The sequence below is a fragment of the Geotrypetes seraphini genome, chromosome 2 (genome assembly GCF_902459505.1).
Source record: "Geotrypetes seraphini chromosome 2, aGeoSer1.1, whole genome shotgun sequence".
NCBI lineage: Eukaryota > Metazoa > Chordata > Amphibia > Gymnophiona > Dermophiidae > Geotrypetes > Geotrypetes seraphini.
Window position 1 is genome coordinate 413,521,725 of NC_047085.1, and position 16,970 is coordinate 413,538,694.

The window sequence follows — 16,970 nt, forward strand, 5'->3', positions numbered from 1 at the left end:
CCCTCTGAAGTCTTCCACTCAGCCAATCATTGACCCATGCAGTTAGTTTCTCACCCAACCCCATTGATTTCATCTTGTTTAATAGTCTACGGTGTGGGACACTGTCGAAAGCTTTACTGAAATCCAAGTATACTATGTCCAGAGCCTCTCCTGAGTCTAGTTTTCCTGTCACCCAATCAAAGAAGCTTATAAGATTAGATTGGCATGACCTGCCTCTTGTGAATCCATGTTGACAGGGATCCCTTAGATTCCCTTCATCCAATATCGAGTCTAATTTACCTTTGAGTAGAGTTTCCATGAGTTTACACACTATTGATGTGAGACTCACAGGTCTGTAGTTCGCTGCCTCTGCTCTGCAACCCTTTTTGTGCAGAGGAACGACGTTTGCTGTTTTCCAGTCCAGGGGTACTCTCCCTGTACTTAGGGAGAGATTGAAGAGCATGGCTAACGGTTTTGCCAGAACATCGCCTAGTTCCCTGAGCACTCTTGGATGCAACTCGTCCGGTCCCATGGCTTTGTTCACCTTGAGTCCTGACAGTTCTCTGTAAACATCAGCTGGTGTGAACTCAAAATTCTGAAATGGGTCTTCCTTGCTTTGCATTGCTTCCAGCTGTGGCCCGTGTCCTGGTGCCTCGCAGGTAAAGACCGAGCAGAAGTAATCATTCAGTAGTTTGGCTTTTTCAGAATCTGTTTCCACATAATTCCCGTCTGGCGTTCTAAGGCGTACTATCCCGTTTGCGTTCTTTTTCCTGTCACTAATGTACCTGAAGAATGATTTGTCCCCTTTCTTGATGTTCTTCGCTAGAGTTTCTTCCCTTCGAAGTTTGGCCTCCCTAACTGCCGTTTTGACTGCTGCAGACTTTGTCCTGTATTCAATGTTTGCTTCTTTTTCCCCGGTGCGTTTGTATGAGAGAAATGCTCTTTTCTTCTCCTTGACGAGGCGCGAGACCCTATCAGTGAACCATTGGGGTTTCTTTCTTCTTTGTTGTTTAGTTTCTGATTTTATGTAGCGGATAGTTGCCTCCTGAAGGGTCGATTTCAAGGTTGACCACATAACCTCCACATTATCCGTTCTTTCTTGAACCTGAAGCGTCTGATGGACGAAGTCTGCCATTTGTGCGAAGTCAGCACCCCGGAAGTTGAGTACCCTTGTTTTTGTTTGTGATCTAGGAAAGCCTTTCCTAAGGTTAATCCAAACCATGTTATGGTCACTGGTGGCTAGCGGTTCTCCCACCGAGATCTCTGAGACACTTTCCCCGTTCGTAAGTACCAGGTCCAGGATGGCCTGGGCTCTAGTGGGCTCTAGTACCAATTGTTTGAGCCGTACTCCCCTTATGGACGTCAATATCCTCCTGCTATCACAAGTTGTCGCTGAGAGTGTGTTCCAGTCTACATCAGGCATGTTGAAGTCCCCCAATAGAACAACGTCCCCCCGTAAGGTGATATTTTCAATGTCATCAATTAAATCAGCGTCCTTGAGCTCCGATTGTCTTGGAGGTCTGTACACTACACCAAGGTACAGGCATTTTTCTCCGCCTCTGGCCAGGTTTACCCAGATGGATTCCCCAGTATACTTGACATCCGTGATCCTGGTTGTTTTGATATTTTCTTTGAGGTAAAGTGCTACCCCTCCTCCTAACTTACCCTCTCTGTCTTGCCGAAGCAGGTTGTATCCTGGTATAGTTATATCCCACCCGTGAGAGTCTGTGAACCATGTTTCGGAAATCGCTACTATGTCTAGGTCTGCATTAACTATTTCTGTTTCCAGTTCTAGAAATTTGTTCCCCAGGCTGCGTGCATTAACATACATAGCTCTCCACTCTTTTTGTTTATTTAGCTCGTGTAGAGAGCAACCCATTTGAGTTAAAGTGTCCCCTAGCGATTCTTTTGCAGTAAGGGTACTTACCTTATACTTTGAATCGAAGTTTTGGTTTGCCACATCAGGATTGTTACTTACTGCTCCGGTGTAAAAGTGGGTACCCACCCCCGACTTACCTAGTTTAAAGCCCTTCGAAGTAGGTGGGCTAGTCGGTGTCCAAAGACGTTCTTGCCTCTGTTGGTCAGGTGGAGTCCGTCTGGTCCTTGTAGTCCCTGTAGTGCCTCTCCGTGATTCAGGAATCCGAAGTTCATTTCCCGGCACCATCGCTGTAGCCACTCATTCGTCTTCAGGATACGTTCTTCCCTGTCCCTTCCTCTGCCCCTAACAGGAAGAATTGAAGAGAATACTACCTGTGCTCCTGTCTGCTTCAGCCTCTTTCCCAGAGCTCTGAAGTCACTGGTTATGTCCTCCAGGGTGTTCTTTGCAGTGTCATTCGTTCCGATGTGGATGAGCAGCATGGGGAAGTGGTCCTGGGGCCTGAGAAGTCTATCAAGACAGGTGGTCACATCTCGTATTCTGGCTCCAGGAAGACAGCAGACCTCCCTCGACTGCATATCCGGTCTGCATATTGGTCCCTCGGTGCCCCTCAACATGGAGTCCCCAATGGCTATGACTCTACGCTTCTTTTGGGTGTGTCGATCCATTGTTCCCAGGGATGGAGATATGTGTTGGACCTGGTCTTGCTCCTCGTCGGTAGTCTCCTCCTGCAAGACTTGGAATCTGTTCTTCAGGTTCAGATGTGGAGTCGATGTGGAGCTGCCCTGGTGAGAGAAAGAGTAAGAAGGTGAAGAGATTGTAAATGGGGGGGGTGGTCTCCTACGCTTACCTGTGGAGGAGGTCACCAACTGCCAGGAGTCAGTGTCTCCATCCATCTCCTGAACTCCAACAGTTGGTTTCTGTGGCGACGGCCCTGGTGTCTGTGGCGACGGCCCTGGTGTCACCGTGGGAGATCCGTTACGGGCCTGTTCTGTGATTTGGGACAGTTCCTGCACTATCCCATCGATATAGGCCTCATCCTCTCTAATGCCTCTCAGACGTTTCACCTCCTCCCTGAGGCTCCTCAGTTCCTGCATGATGTCGTCACCTGGCTGGCAAACCTCCTCTGTCTGTGTGGAGGCCGAAATGTACTGCTGTGGGATGGTCTCGGTCTGCATGGAGACGTCCTTTCCTGGTGCTGTGTTCTCCTCCGTCTGTATGTAGATTGAGGTCATCTCCCGGATTACCTCGGTACATGGGATGCCGACCTTGCTTGTAGGTTTCACACTCCTTGTCCGCCCTGCCATAACAAAAGGGGAGAGTAAATGTGAGAGTATAAGAGAGAGTATGAGAGATAGTATGAGAGTATGAGAGATAGTATGAAATTATATGAGGTTAGGGCCTCTGAGGGGTAAGTTGAAAAGTTTGGTGTTAGAGAGATCTGAGCAGTAGGGTGTTTAGAATGAAGGATTTGCCCTATGGTGTCTTGTTTGGCTCTTCTTAAGGCTCTTCGCAAAGGCGCTCTCGCTAAGGCGAGCGCCTTTGCCGCTCGCCTTCGCCGCGCGCCGAACGGCCGCGCGCCGTTGGCTCGCCCCCTTTTAAGGGGGAGCCCGGGCGCTGACTCTGCCTCTGACGCGGGGGGGTGGGCGGAGCTTCCTCTCGCCGCTACCCCTAGCTAAATCTCCTGCCTGCCTGCCTCTACCCGACTCCTCCGGCGGCTGCCCTCTGGATCCTGCTTCCTCCTCTGCACGCGGTCAGAGTGCAGGTCGCGCTCGGCTCGACTCCTTTAAGGGGGAGCCCGGGCGCTGACTCTGCCTCTGACGCGGGGGGGTGGGCGGAGCTTCCTCTCGCCGCTACCCCTAGCTAAATCTCCTGCCTGCCTGCCTCTACCCGACTCCTCCGGCGGCTGCCCTCTGGATCCTGCTTCCTCCTCTGCACGCGGTCAGAGTGCAGGTCGCGCTCGGCTCGACTCCTTTAAGGGGGAGCCCGGGCGCTGACTCTGCCTCTGACGCGGGGGGGTGGGCGGAGCTTCCTCTCGCCGCTACCCCTAGCTAAATCTCCTGCCTGCCTGCCTCTACCCGACTCCTCCGGCGGCTGCCCTCTGGATCCTGCTTCCTCCTCTGCACGCGGTCAGAGTGCAGGTCGCGCTCGGCTCGACTCCTTTAAGGGGGAGCCCGGGCGCTGACTCTGCCTCTGACGCGGGGGGGTGGGCGGAGCTTCCTCTCGCCGCTACCCCTAGCTAAATCTCCTGCCTGCCTGCCTCTACCCGACTCCTCCGGCGGCTGCCCTCTGGATCCTGCTTCCTCCTCTGCACGCGGTCAGAGTGCAGGTCGCGCTCGGCTCGACTCCTTTAAGGGGGAGCCCGGGCGCTGACTCTGCCTCTGACGCGGGGGGGTGGGCGGAGCTTCCTCTCGCCGCTACCCCTAGCTAAATCTCCTGCCTGCCTGCCTCTACCCGACTCCTCCGGCGGCTGCCCTCTGGATCCTGCTTCCTCCTCTGCACGCGGTCAGAGTGCAGGTCGCGCTCGGCTCGACTCCTTTAAGGGGGAGCCCGGGCGCTGACTCTGCCTCTGACGCGGGGGGGTGGGCGGAGCTTCCTCTCGCCGCTACCCCTAGCTAAATCTCCTGCCTGCCTGCCTCTACCCGACTCCTCCGGCGGCTGCCCTCTGGATCCTGCTTCCTCCTCTGCACGCGGTCAGAGTGCAGGTCGCGCTCGGCTCGACTCCTTTAAGGGGGAGCCCGGGCGCTGACTCTGCCTCTGACGCGGGGGGGTGGGCGGAGCTTCCTCTCGCCGCTACCCCTAGCTAAATCTCCTGCCTGCCTGCCTCTACCCGACTCCTCCGGCGGCTGCCCTCTGGATCCTGCTTCCTCCTCTGCACGCGGTCAGAGTGCAGGTCGCGCTCGGCTCGACTCCTTTAAGGGGGAGCCCGGGCGCTGACTCTGCCTCTGACGCGGGGGGGTGGGCGGAGCTTCCTCTCGCCGCTACCCCTAGCTAAATCTCCTGCCTGCCTGCCTCTACCCGACTCCTCCGGCGGCTGCCCTCTGGATCCTGCTTCCTCCTCTGCACGCGGTCAGAGTGCAGGTCGCGCTCGGCTCGACTCCTTTAAGGGGGAGCCCGGGCGCTGACTCTGCCTCTGACGCGGGGGGGTGGGCGGAGCTTCCTCTCGCCGCTACCCCTAGCTAAATCTCCTGCCTGCCTGCCTCTACCCGACTCCTCCGGCGGCTGCCCTCTGGATCCTGCTTCCTCCTCTGCCGGCATAATTATTGCATAATTAATCATAGAACATAGAAACATAGAAAGATGACGGCAGAAAAGGGCCACAGCCCATCAAGTCTGCCCACTCTATTGACCCACCCCATTAAGTCTGAATGCTAATGACCTAGTTCCTTAACTCGACCCTCGTAGGGATCCCACGTGGATGTCCCATTTATTCTTAAAGTCGAGCACGCTGGTGGCCTTGATCACCTGCACCGGAAGTCTGTTCCAGTGATCTACCACCCTTTCTGTGAAGAAATACTTCCTGGTGTCACCACTAAATTTCCCTCCTCTGAGTTTGAGCGGGTGCCCCCTTGTGACCGAGGGTCCCTTGGGAAAGAATATATCGTTTTCCACCTCGACATGACCCGTGACGTACTTAAATGTCTCAATCATGTCACCCCTTTCCCTGCGCTCCTCTAGGGTATAGAGCTGCAGTTTGCCCAGTCTTTCTTCGGATGAGAGACCCTTGAGCCCCGAGACCATCCTAGTGGCCATCCTCTGGACCGACTCAGCTCGAAGCACATCTTTCCGGTAATGTGGCCTCCAGAATTGCACACAGTATTCCAGATGGGGTCTCACCATGGTTCTATAGAGTGGCATTATGACTTCAGGTTTACGGCTGACAAAGCTTCTATTGATACATCCCATCATTTGCCTTGCCTTTGATGAGGCCTTCTCTACTTGTTTGGCAGCCTTCATGTCTGCACTGATGATTACCCCCAAGTCCCGTTCCTCTGAAGTCCTAGCTAGCGTTTCTCCATTCAAGGAGTATGTTCTGCATGGATTTCCTCTGCCGAGATGCATGACCTTACATTTTTTAGCGTTGAAGCCTAGCTGCCATGTCGAGGACCAGTTTTCTAACGTGATCAGATCTTGTGTCATACTATCCTGGAGGTTGCTTTCACTTACTATGTTACACAGTTTGGCATCGTCGGCGAACAGTGCTACTTTACCCTGAAGCCCCCGGGTCAAGTCCCCTATGAATATGTTGAAAAGGGATGGTCCCAGGACTGAGCCCTGCGGCACTCCACTAATCACCTCCGATGTCTCAGAGAGGGTGCCGTTGACCACCACCCTCTGAAGTTTTCCACTCAGCCAATCACTGACCCATGCAGTTAGTTTCTCACCCAAACCCATCGATTTCATCTTGTTTAATAGTCTACGGTGTGGGACACTGTCGAAAGTTTTACTGAAATCCAAGTACACTATGTCCAGAGACTCTCCCAAGTCTAGCTTTCCTGTCACCCAATCGAAGAAGCTTATAAGATTGGATTGGCATGACCTGCCTCTGGTGAATCCATGTTGACAGGGATCCCTTAGATTCCCTTCATCCGTTATCGTGTCTAATTTACCTTTAAGTAGAGTTTCCATGAGTTTACACACTATTGATGTGAGACTCACTGGTCTGTAATTCGCAGCCTCTGCTCTGCAACCCTTTTTGTGCAGAGGAACGGCGTTAGCTGTTTTCCAGTCCAGGGGGACTCTCCCCGTACTTAGGGAGAGATTGAAGAGCATGGCTAACGGTTCTGCCAGAACATCGCACAGCTCTCTGAGCACTCTTGGGTGCAAATTGTCCCAATCATCCTACTTATGTTACCAGCACATTGATCATCCTACTTATATACACATGTTTATACCAAATTAATCTTCCTACATATATATATATATATATATATATACTAGTGTTTAAGATCGTTACAATAACGGGTGCTAGAGTAGATGTCTGTATGTCTGTTTTTTGTTTTTTATTTATCTCTCTCTCTCTCCCTGGATGCTGTCTGTCTGTCATTCTTTGTGTCTGTGTCTCACCCTGGACCCCTGTCTGTGCGTCTTTCTTTCTGTCTGTCTCCCTGGCCCCCCTGCTTGCCAAAGCAGCCTCCTTTCCCTCTCCCCCTGTTGTGCAATGCCTGCCTGCTTCTTGGCTCCCTTCTGTCCCCCCCCCCCATGATTGCTGTCTGCCCCCAGAACAAACATCCCCCAAAGCAGCCCCCTTTCCCTCCCCCCCCTGGCCCCCAGTTGTGCCATGCCTGCCTGCTCTGTGGCCCCCTTATGTCCCCCCCATGATTGCTTTCTGCCCCCAGAACAACCATTCCCCCAAAGCAGCCCCCTTTGCCTCTCCCTCTGGCCCCCTGTTGTGCCATGCCTGCCTGCTCCGTGGCCCTCTTCTGTTCCCCCCATGATTGCTGTCGGCCCCCAGCACATCCATCCCCCCAAAGCAGCCCCCTTTGCCTCTCCCTCTGATGTGCAATGGCTGCCTGCCTGCTTCGTGCACTCAGCACAACCCTCCCACCAAAACAGCTCCCTTTTCTGGCTGCTCCAGGGCCCTTCTTTTTTGGCTTCACCTCCCGTTCTTACCTTCCTCCATGCATCCATGTTTCCTGCCGCTGCTGCCGCTCCTGTTCCTGTTCAAAGCGGCCTGCTTAGGTTCATGGGCGGCTGTATTGAACCTCGCAGGCCGCTCTCCATATGGTAGCATGTTCCTTCTGACGCGATCGCGTCAGAGGGAACGTGCTTCATGTGGAGAGCGGCCTGCGAGGTTCGCTACAACCGGCCGCGAACCTCATCAGGCCGCTTCAAACAGGAGCGGCAGCGGTTGGTGCGGGAGGGGGGAGTCGTCGACTTGTTCCCTACTGCTGCGGCGCGAAAGTTGCTGGGCTCTTCGGTGGGGGCGCTGAGTGGCCGCGATCCCTCTCCTCCCAGACCCCCCCCCTCCCGGGAGGAACGGAGATCGGCGGTGTCTTTATCCACTGCTGAGTTACCGAAGAGCAGGGAGTCCAGCAATGGCGGCCAGTGCTGCGCGTGTAGCTAGGAGCTGGGGACTCGCGCATGCGCACTCCTGCTTGGCCGCGGACCTACTGAACATGGAACAGGGATTACAGATCACGAAAGTTGGACTGCGCATGTGCGGCTAGCGGTTTTATTATATAGGATATATATATATATATATATAAAAGAGTTTGGCCATTTCAACTAAATACAGTGGTGCCTCGCATAACGAACGCCTCACACAACGAACGCTGCACACAACGAACTTCATGTCTTGATTCACACAACGAACTTCGTTTCACACAACGAACTTCACACTATGAACTTCGTTTCACACAACGAACTTCGTTTCACACAATGAACTTCGTTTCACACAACGAAGTCACCCGAGCTGCTGATGTATTGCATCCTTCCACGCAGGCACTGCAGGCAGTCGTTAGTCACTGCGCTTAACTGCCCTCTCTCACTGTATACAGTCGTCCTTTTAAGATAAACTCAATATTTTTTATATATCATGGCTTCTAAAAAAAGCAGGAAGGTGATTTCTGTTGAAATGAAACGGGAAATAATTAGAAGGAGTGAATGTGGGGTAAAACAGTGTGACCTCGTCAAAGAGTTTGGCCTCAGCAAGACCACCATTTTCACCATTTTGACAAATTTATCTTTTTTTATGTCATCTTAGCATATTTTATGCTGCAGAACGAATTATTTTTTTTAACATGTATTGTTATGGGAAAACGCGTTTCACATAACGAACTTTTCGCATAACAAACTTGCTCCTGGAACGAATTAAGTTCGTTGTGTGAGGCACCACTGTACAATCTATTTACACACATCCCTGAAAGTTCTAGCTTCCACTCTCTGTCCATTTCAGTTGAAGCAGTCTGAGAAAAGGATAGTCTTTATCCCTTTCTAGCTTTAATTCCAGTGTCTTTTTCTAGCTTTAATTCCTTTGGTAGAGCATTCCATCACGTTGGAGCCATTACCGAGAGCATTCTTGACCTGATCCTTTTGTATATGATGTATTTGTAGAAGGGACTCTTGGCTTGAGTGCAGAGCGCAAAGGGGTGTATGGTTTTGTAGTCTGGCTGCTAGGTATTGCGGTTCTCAGAGGTGATCAGTTTTGTGTATCAGCAATAAGATTTTGAATTTCACCCTGCTCTCAGTCGGGAGCCAGTGTAACTCTTTCAGTAGTGGGGTGGCACTCGTCTGTCTTAATTTACTTTGCAAAAACCTAGTTGATCATGTATTTCAGTAAACCCAGCAGGGTTGCATTGCAGTAGTCAAAGATTGTGGGTACCAGGAATATTACTATATTAGACATTGCATGTTGGGAGAGATAGGGTTTTTGATGGTTCTAAGGCATTGCCGTTTAGTGTTAAGTGGAAGCCAGGGCTGTTACCTCCCCATTTATTTATGAGAAGTAGTTCTGTCTTTTCTTTGTTAGCTACTAGACCATTTGCTTGGAACCATCCAAAGATTTTCTCTAGGCCTCTCTTGATGTGATTTGAGGAGAGAGGTAACATGAGTGTAGTGAGGTTGGCAGAAAATAAGTCGTGCAGCAGAGTTTTGCACAGATTGCAGGAAGGAGAGGTGGTTCAGTGAGAGACCTGTTTGAAGTAAATTGCAATAATCTAACTGTGAGGTTACAAAGGTGTGGACAAAAGTCCGGGTAGTGTGCTCCGAAAGGAAGGGGTAAATTTTGGAGATGTTGTAGAGATAGAAGCAACAAGCTTTTGCAGTTTGTTGGATGTCCATAGAAAATGAGAGGTCAGAGTTGAAAACAATTCCAAGTTTACAAGCAGAGGAGATGGGAATGATAACAATATTACTGCTAGAAACAGAGAATGGAAGGAGCAGAGCAGAGGGTTTGGGAGGAAAAAGGAGCAGCTCAGTCTTGGCCATGTATAGTTTCATGTGGCAGCGGGACATCCAGGCAGCAGTGTCAGACAAGCTGGAGGAGACTTTTTCTTGGATTTTTGGTGAAATCTTGGGAGTAGAGAGGTAGATCTGGGAATCATTAGCATATAGGTGATACTGGAAGCCATAGGAGGAGATCAGGGACCAAGGGATGAGGAGAGAGAGAGAGAAGAGAAGAGGTCCTAAGACAGAACCTTGGGGCACACCAACTGCTAGTGGGATGGCAGCAGAGGAGGATCTACCAACGTATATACTAGAGGTGTGATGGAAGAGGTAGGAGGCAGACCAGGAGAGAACAGATTCATGGAATCCAAGTAAAGACAGTGTATCAAGTAGTAAGCAGTGATTAACAGTAGCAGCAGACAAGTCAAGAAGGATGAGAATTGAGTAAAGGCCCTGTTGTTACTGCATGTAGTATACCACATTGATTGATCTCTTCAGGGAGTGCAACAGACGAGAAATTTTAAATAAAATAAAAAAACTCAGTAGTGCAATTTAGCACCTCTAGTTTTCATAGCAGCACTCACCAATCTTTCTGTGGTCATGATCCCAATTTGCGTGGCATAGAAAGTATGTGACCCCCTGGGTGGCATGCACTAATGATGTCCTATGGGTTTGGGGTCATGATCATAGTTTTGAAAGCTCTGCTTTAGAGTTCTGATCAACATGCTTCACTGTCTTTGATGAGATGTTGTTGTTACTGTATGACTGTAAAACAAAACAAAACAAAAAAAGAAACAGAACCTGCAGTGAAGATGTGGAACAAAAGCCAAAACAAAACTGCAGGGAAATGTACAAGGCGCAGGAATTTATTTAAAATAACACAAATTTTAAAAACAAATGACATGCATAAAACTGATACATAAGCTACAATGGTGATATCCAAACAACTGGGGGGTCTAAGCTGAGCAGGTGTCCTCCAGCTGCATTGCTACCACTAGGGGGTGGAATATTTTCAGTCGCTAAGGACAGGTATGTTCCCTGGAGTCCTGCAGAACTTGCATGTCCCTCACAATTGAAAAATGTGACAGTAAAACAGCACCCTCTATTGGTGAGACTGTGGGTGGAGGACTCCTGCTCAGCTTAGAGGGAACAGTGGATGTTAGTATGTAGAATATCAGAAAAACCAGATTGATTGAAACAACCAGAATCAAAAATAAGTAGTTGTATAAGTCTCCTGTCTAAGCGCTGCACAGTGAAAACCAAAGTGTCATATATGTTTTTAAGATTTGTGTTATTTTAAATAATTTCCTGCGCCTTGTACATTTCACTTTATGGCTGTATACATACCAAGTTTTGCTAGTTACCTAATGGGTCAGATGTACCAATGGATTTCTCCTATTTTGCGCTGATGGGAATCGCTAGATACATCTGGTCCATAGTCACCAGTATTTGTTTCTGTGGGGACCATTATAGAAGAAAATGAGGAACACAATTTACACTGCTGTAGAAATGCATTATTTCAGAAGACATACGGCCTCTTTTACAAAGCCGCGCTAGGGCTACCGCACGGCAACAGCCCTGAAGCCCTTTAAATCTCTATGGGCTTCGGGGCCGTTAGCGCAGCGCAGTGGCTAGCGCGGCTTTGTAAAAGAGGCCGATAAATGTTAGCCACTTTTAAAGACATATGGCCTGCACAGAAACTAGATCATTCATTTCTGTGATTGAACAAACTTTTCTTTTCTCTGTTCCTCAACAGTGTGATCAAAAGCCTTGTGAGTGTGAAAAGGGAGAACAAGGAGCACATGGTCCTCCTGTAAGTTCAATTTAATTTTTACTTACAAGATAGAGACACCATGAAATACTAGATAGTAGTTTCCACTTGGAAGTTAATGCTAATTTAAAAAAAAAAAAATTGAAAAGACCGAGAGTATAACATCATCCTATATAATAAAAAGGCTAACTCGCACATGCGCATTCCTATCCGCGTGCTTCCATGATCAGTAGTTCCGTGGCCGAAGGAATGCGCATGCGCGGACCCCAGGCTGGACATCCTGCTCTCCTGTTACCAGCGTTACAATGGCCACACAAAGTTTTTCGCGGTGGCGGCTCCTCAATCTCGGCAGTCGGCCGGCGAGAGAGGCGGGGAAGGCAGCCGCTGTTCCCGGAATCCACTGTTGTTGCCGTTGCCGCCACCGCCTCCTCCCCGGCCTGGGTCCGCAGCGTGGGGAGCGGGGCAGCATCGGATGCAGCAGTAGTGGCGGCTCAGGGGGGTGGTGATAGTGGCGACGCCGGCGGCGGTTCCCCCCGCGCAGGGAGTCTCCGGGTAGGTTCAGGGCGGCTGTATTTGGCTGTTTGTCGGACCCCTATTACTTGCGCTTAGAGGACCGGCAGGAGAGTGGCGGTTGCGGTGGTGGTTTCACAATGGCGGCGCCGGCAGTTTGTCCACTGTTGGAGGTTTCTTAAGGTCATCTTGCTGGGAGGGAGACATAAGAGAGTTACCGAGGGTTGGGCTGGGAGGGGAGAGAAGCGATCTGCCTCGGGTGATTCAGGCAGCAGCAGCGTTTACAATTTGCTGCTGTTACCGGCTTCATGCCTTCTTCTCTGGCGGGTCCTGCCTACTTCCTGTTTTCATGAAGACAGAACCCGCCAGAGAGGAAGACCTGAAGCCAGCAACAGCAATGAATTGTGAATTCTGCTGCTGCTGCCAAGAGGAAAGGGAGCAGAGGGGGAGAGAATGGCTTGGAGGGAAGAAGAGATGGCAGGGCATGGAGGGAAGGAGGAAGGTATGCCAGACCAAGGGAAAAGGAAGGGGGAAAGGAAGGAGGAGATGCCATATGGAACAGATAGAGAGAGAACAGACAATGGATGGAAAGAGAAGAGAGGGCAGTGAATGGAAGGGGACAGAGGGTGAATAGTAGATGGAATGGGTAGAGAGAGGGAGACAGACACTGAATGGAAGTGTGGGGGACAGGGGAAGCAGACGTTGGAAGGAAGTGGAGAGGAGAAAGAAAAAAGGTCACATGCAGGATTGAGGGAAGAGCATAGAGTTAGAAATAAAGATAGACAGACAGGGGGCCAGGGACAGACACAGACAGAAAGAATGACAGACAGACAGAGAGCGTCCAAGGAGAAAGAGATAAATAAAAAAAAAACCAAAACCAGACATACAGAAATCTACTCTAACATCCGTTAATGGAGAGAGAATCAGGGAGGAACTGGAGGGGGAGAGGGAAAAGGGGCTGCTTTCTAGCACCCATTAATGTAACGGGCTTAAAGACTAGTATATAATAATAGACTAAAAATTAAAAGAAAATGAAAGAAGAAATTATGAAATATGATATGAGTCAGGAAAAGAGCGAGAAAAGTAAAAAAAAAAAAAAAAAAGATTGGATCAGGATACATGTGTGTTAGAAAATCTTAATGTAATGCATCTTTTACTTTCACCAAAATAGATTTTCATTGAAATGGTGCCCATTTTATTTCTAAGGAATAAAGTACTATTATGAGTGCTTATGTGTAGTAGAGAGATACAGACTCTGATGGAGTAGAGGTTTTCATTCATGCAAAGCATATTTAGGACTTCTGATTTTTAGTTATAATTGAAAAACCCCATTAAAACACCCCAGAAGGTTTGAGTTCTGATGATGTCACCTGGCAGCTGTTGCAACAACTGGGTGAAATGATCAGAGCCAGCAGCTGCGGCAGAGTCCCTGGGAGGTAGCAGAAGCTTCTGTTCTTCCTCCCCCCCATTGTCTGCTATTTTTCCAGCTCTGTTTCTGTCACTAGAAAGTCTTTGTAATGAGAGAATGGGCACTTCCTGTTCTTGTTTTCAAACCTTTCTAGTGAAACAGCAGAGTTCTGTCTGCTGGGGTGGGTGGGAAGAAAGGCTGATACAGGGGTAGGAGAAGGTGCAACGGTTGCTGGATTTGGAGAATGGGGGAGCTGATGCAGAGGACTAGGATGGGGGCTGATGCAAAAGCAGGAACTAGAGGGACCGGCTTGTTGTTGAAGCAGACGGTTTGGAGAAAAATGCCTACTATGGCTGATGCAGGAGGCAAGGGGGTCTGTTATTGATGAAGAGAGATGGGAGAGAGTGGTTTGTTGATGATGTAGGAAGCTAGGAGAGGCATTAGGTTATTGCAAGTATTTGGAAGAGAGAGGACTATTGCTTGTGCAGCCGGCTGGGAGAATGAGGGTCTGATGTGATTGATAGTGGTGGGAGAAGGGGGGGCTAACAGTGGAAAGTTGTTTTTGGATAATTGAATAGAATCCGATTGGAATCCACCCAGGACCTCAGTGAGCTATAGCTCTGCCTTGTGTGACTAACCCACTAGTACTGCCCCCCACCTGCTTCACTACCATCAATGAAAGGAGACATTAGGCTGGGATCAATTTTTGTGCCCCTCCAGACTACAAAGACCTAAAATCAGAAGCGCCAAGCATATTGCATTCACCAACTGCTATGTATCAAATAGACTGGTCCTATAAATTATGGACCCCTTTAACAAAGCTGCGGAAGAGATGTTGCTGTGGTAAATGCACCAAAAACCCTTTCAATTCCTTTGGGCTTCAGTGCACCTACCTTAGCCCTATATGTGGAAGAAATGAAGAATGGTAAACTTTGGTAGTTTTTGGTTTGTTTTACTTGATGTCGAGGTCTGATTCTTTCTGTAGTGCTATAAGAAGAAACATATTATGAGTAACTTTACAGTATTTGGCTTCTTTATTCCAGGGTGCGCATGGAAGGAGTGGCGAGAAAGGCGAGCGAGGACCTAAAGGAAACCAGGTATATGGAGTAAAACATGATTTTAAAAAGTGGGGTCAATATTCAGCTGTTGGCTGTCAGGTTTTTTTGTTTTTGTTTTAAAACACTGACAGTCAACAGTTCAGTATTGACCCCATTGTTCTAAAATTTGCACATGGTGATTCCAGGTTAGATAAGACTATTTGTTTCCTGTCCAGCTGGCTGAGCTGTAGGGCTATTGAGTTAGGGTTACCAGATGTCTGGTAAAATCTGGACATGTCCTCCTTTCAGAGGACTGTCTGGGTGCTCTGTCAGATTTCCAAACCCTGGTAGCTTGTTTGGGTTTCGCGAGCTCGGGGCCACGTCCAGAGGGCCTCCGAGCATGCATGGATGTGATGCGATGACATGGGGCATCATTGCGTCTCATCTCAGCACGCACGGAGGCCCTCCTTATGTGGCCCCGAGCTTGGAAAAGGAGATGGGGGGGCGGGGGGGCGAGGCTAAGGGTGGAATGGGGCGAGGCTGGGGATGGAATGAGGCAAGGTTGGGGTGGAATAGGGTGGGGGCCACCTGTCCTCTTTTCTTCAAGAAGAAATCTGGAAACCCTGTGTTGAGTAAGATGCAGTACTCTGGAGCTGAGTGAGGTCCAGGATGAGGGGAGGATCAGATTCCATTGAAAAGGGCAGGAAGCCCCCAGAGTTCTAGAGCTGCAACATCAGAGACGCCAAGTTACCCAGTTTTAGGCTAGAGATTTCTAGCCAGTCCTGATTTCGAACTTAAATCTCAAAGCAGTATGGGCTTGGTAGTGCCTGATCCTGCTCCTTGAAATCAGTGCTGCAAATCCCATAATACACTATAATATGGTCAGAAATCCAGTACCATCCTAAAATCACCAGCCTGAAACTAGGTAACTTTATATCACTGCAGCACTTCAAGTTTCAAGTTTCATTTTAATTTGATGAATCGCTTATTTAGATTTACTAAGCGAGTTACAACATCAAGGATCTCCCGTACGAGGAACGGCTGGATAAGTTGCAGCTGTACTCACTCGAGGAACACAGAGAGAGAGGGGTGACATGATCAAGACATTCAAATATCTCACGGGCCGCATCGAGGTGGAAGAAGATATCTTCTTTTTCAAGGGTCCCACGGCAACAAGGGGGCATCCGTGGAAAATCAGGGGCGGGAAACTGCACGGGGACACCAGGAAATTCTTTTTCACTGAAAGGGTGGTTGATCGCTGGAATAGTCTTCCACTTCAGGTTATTGAGGCCAGCAGTGTGCCTGATTTTAAGGCCAAATGGGATAGACACGTGGGATCTATTCACAGAGAAAGGTAGGGGAGGGTCATTGGAGTGGGCAGACTAGATGGGCTGTGGCCCTTATCTGCCGTCTATTTCTATGTTTCTATATTTAGTCATACCAATTAAAAATTAAAAATGATGGGTTAGACCAACAGCCTTGCAGGAGATATTTTTATGCTGATCACTCTTAAGTGCCATTCATAAAGGCAAAACTGCATTTGTTTCTACAGTCTGAACTGATAAAACAATCTTTATTTAAACACTGACTGCCGCCTATTATATTAGATCTGGATATTCAATACTGGGCCCTATCTGGGTAACAGCACTGAATATCTGGATCTTTGGTGGTACCCGGAAGTTGTCCAAGTATAGATGATATTTACAGTAGTGCTGTACCCACATAGTCAATCAGGCTAAGTTAGGACTGCTATTTATGTAGTCTTACTTGCCTTATAAGCCCATACATTTCCAAGCTCCACCCAGACTCTACCCCTGGGATGCCCTAGCACAGGGATCTCAAAGTCGCTCCTTGAGGGCTGCAATCCAGTCGGGTTTTCAGGATTTCCCCAATGAATATGCATTGAAAGCAGTGCATGCACATAGATCTGATGCTTATTCATTGGGGAAATCCTGAAAAACCCAACTGGATTGCAGCCCTCAAGGAGGGACTTTGAGACCCCTGCCCTAGCACTAAGGTCGAGTTAAGTACTACTGAATATCTCTTCCCAACCCACTCACTGCAATTTAACCGGGCAGGAGGCTTTCCAACAAGGTTAAATCATAATAAATATCAGGTCCATTAATGTAATATGTCCTATTTCTTCTAATTCATGAAGCACTTTCAAGTGAAATAATGGTAAAAATGAAGTAATTTATTTTCACAAAAAAGTTCCAACAGGAATGGAACTCTTCATAGACTGTGATACATTTTTCTTTCCTACCATAAAAGGGGACCTATTTTGTCTCAGGACCTCCTGCAGTACAATATCCTTTTGTTATTCTTAAACTGAGTTTATAAGTAGTCTCATAGCATGTAAAGAATTAATTTGTCTGTCAGACCTACATCCTGCTAGAACTCTACACAGCAGGGAATGCCTTTGCAGGCAAGGCTGAACATATAGGGCCATCTTCTATAAACAACGTCTCGATTGTAGGCGGCAGTAGATGTCCTACCACTGTC

General features: G+C 48.9%; 1 protein-coding gene across 1 annotated transcript in view; it reads left to right on the forward strand.

Moving 5' to 3' along the window:
* The window catches only part of COL28A1 (collagen type XXVIII alpha 1 chain), a 312,775-nt gene that overhangs the window by 31,091 nt on the left and 264,714 nt on the right, over positions 1-16,970 (forward strand). The window contains exons 5-6 of the mRNA XM_033931029.1: positions 11,499-11,555; positions 14,475-14,528. Of these exons, the coding sequence (XP_033786920.1) occupies positions 11,499-11,555; positions 14,475-14,528 (111 nt within the window). The remainder of the gene's footprint in view (positions 1-11,498; positions 11,556-14,474; positions 14,529-16,970) is intronic.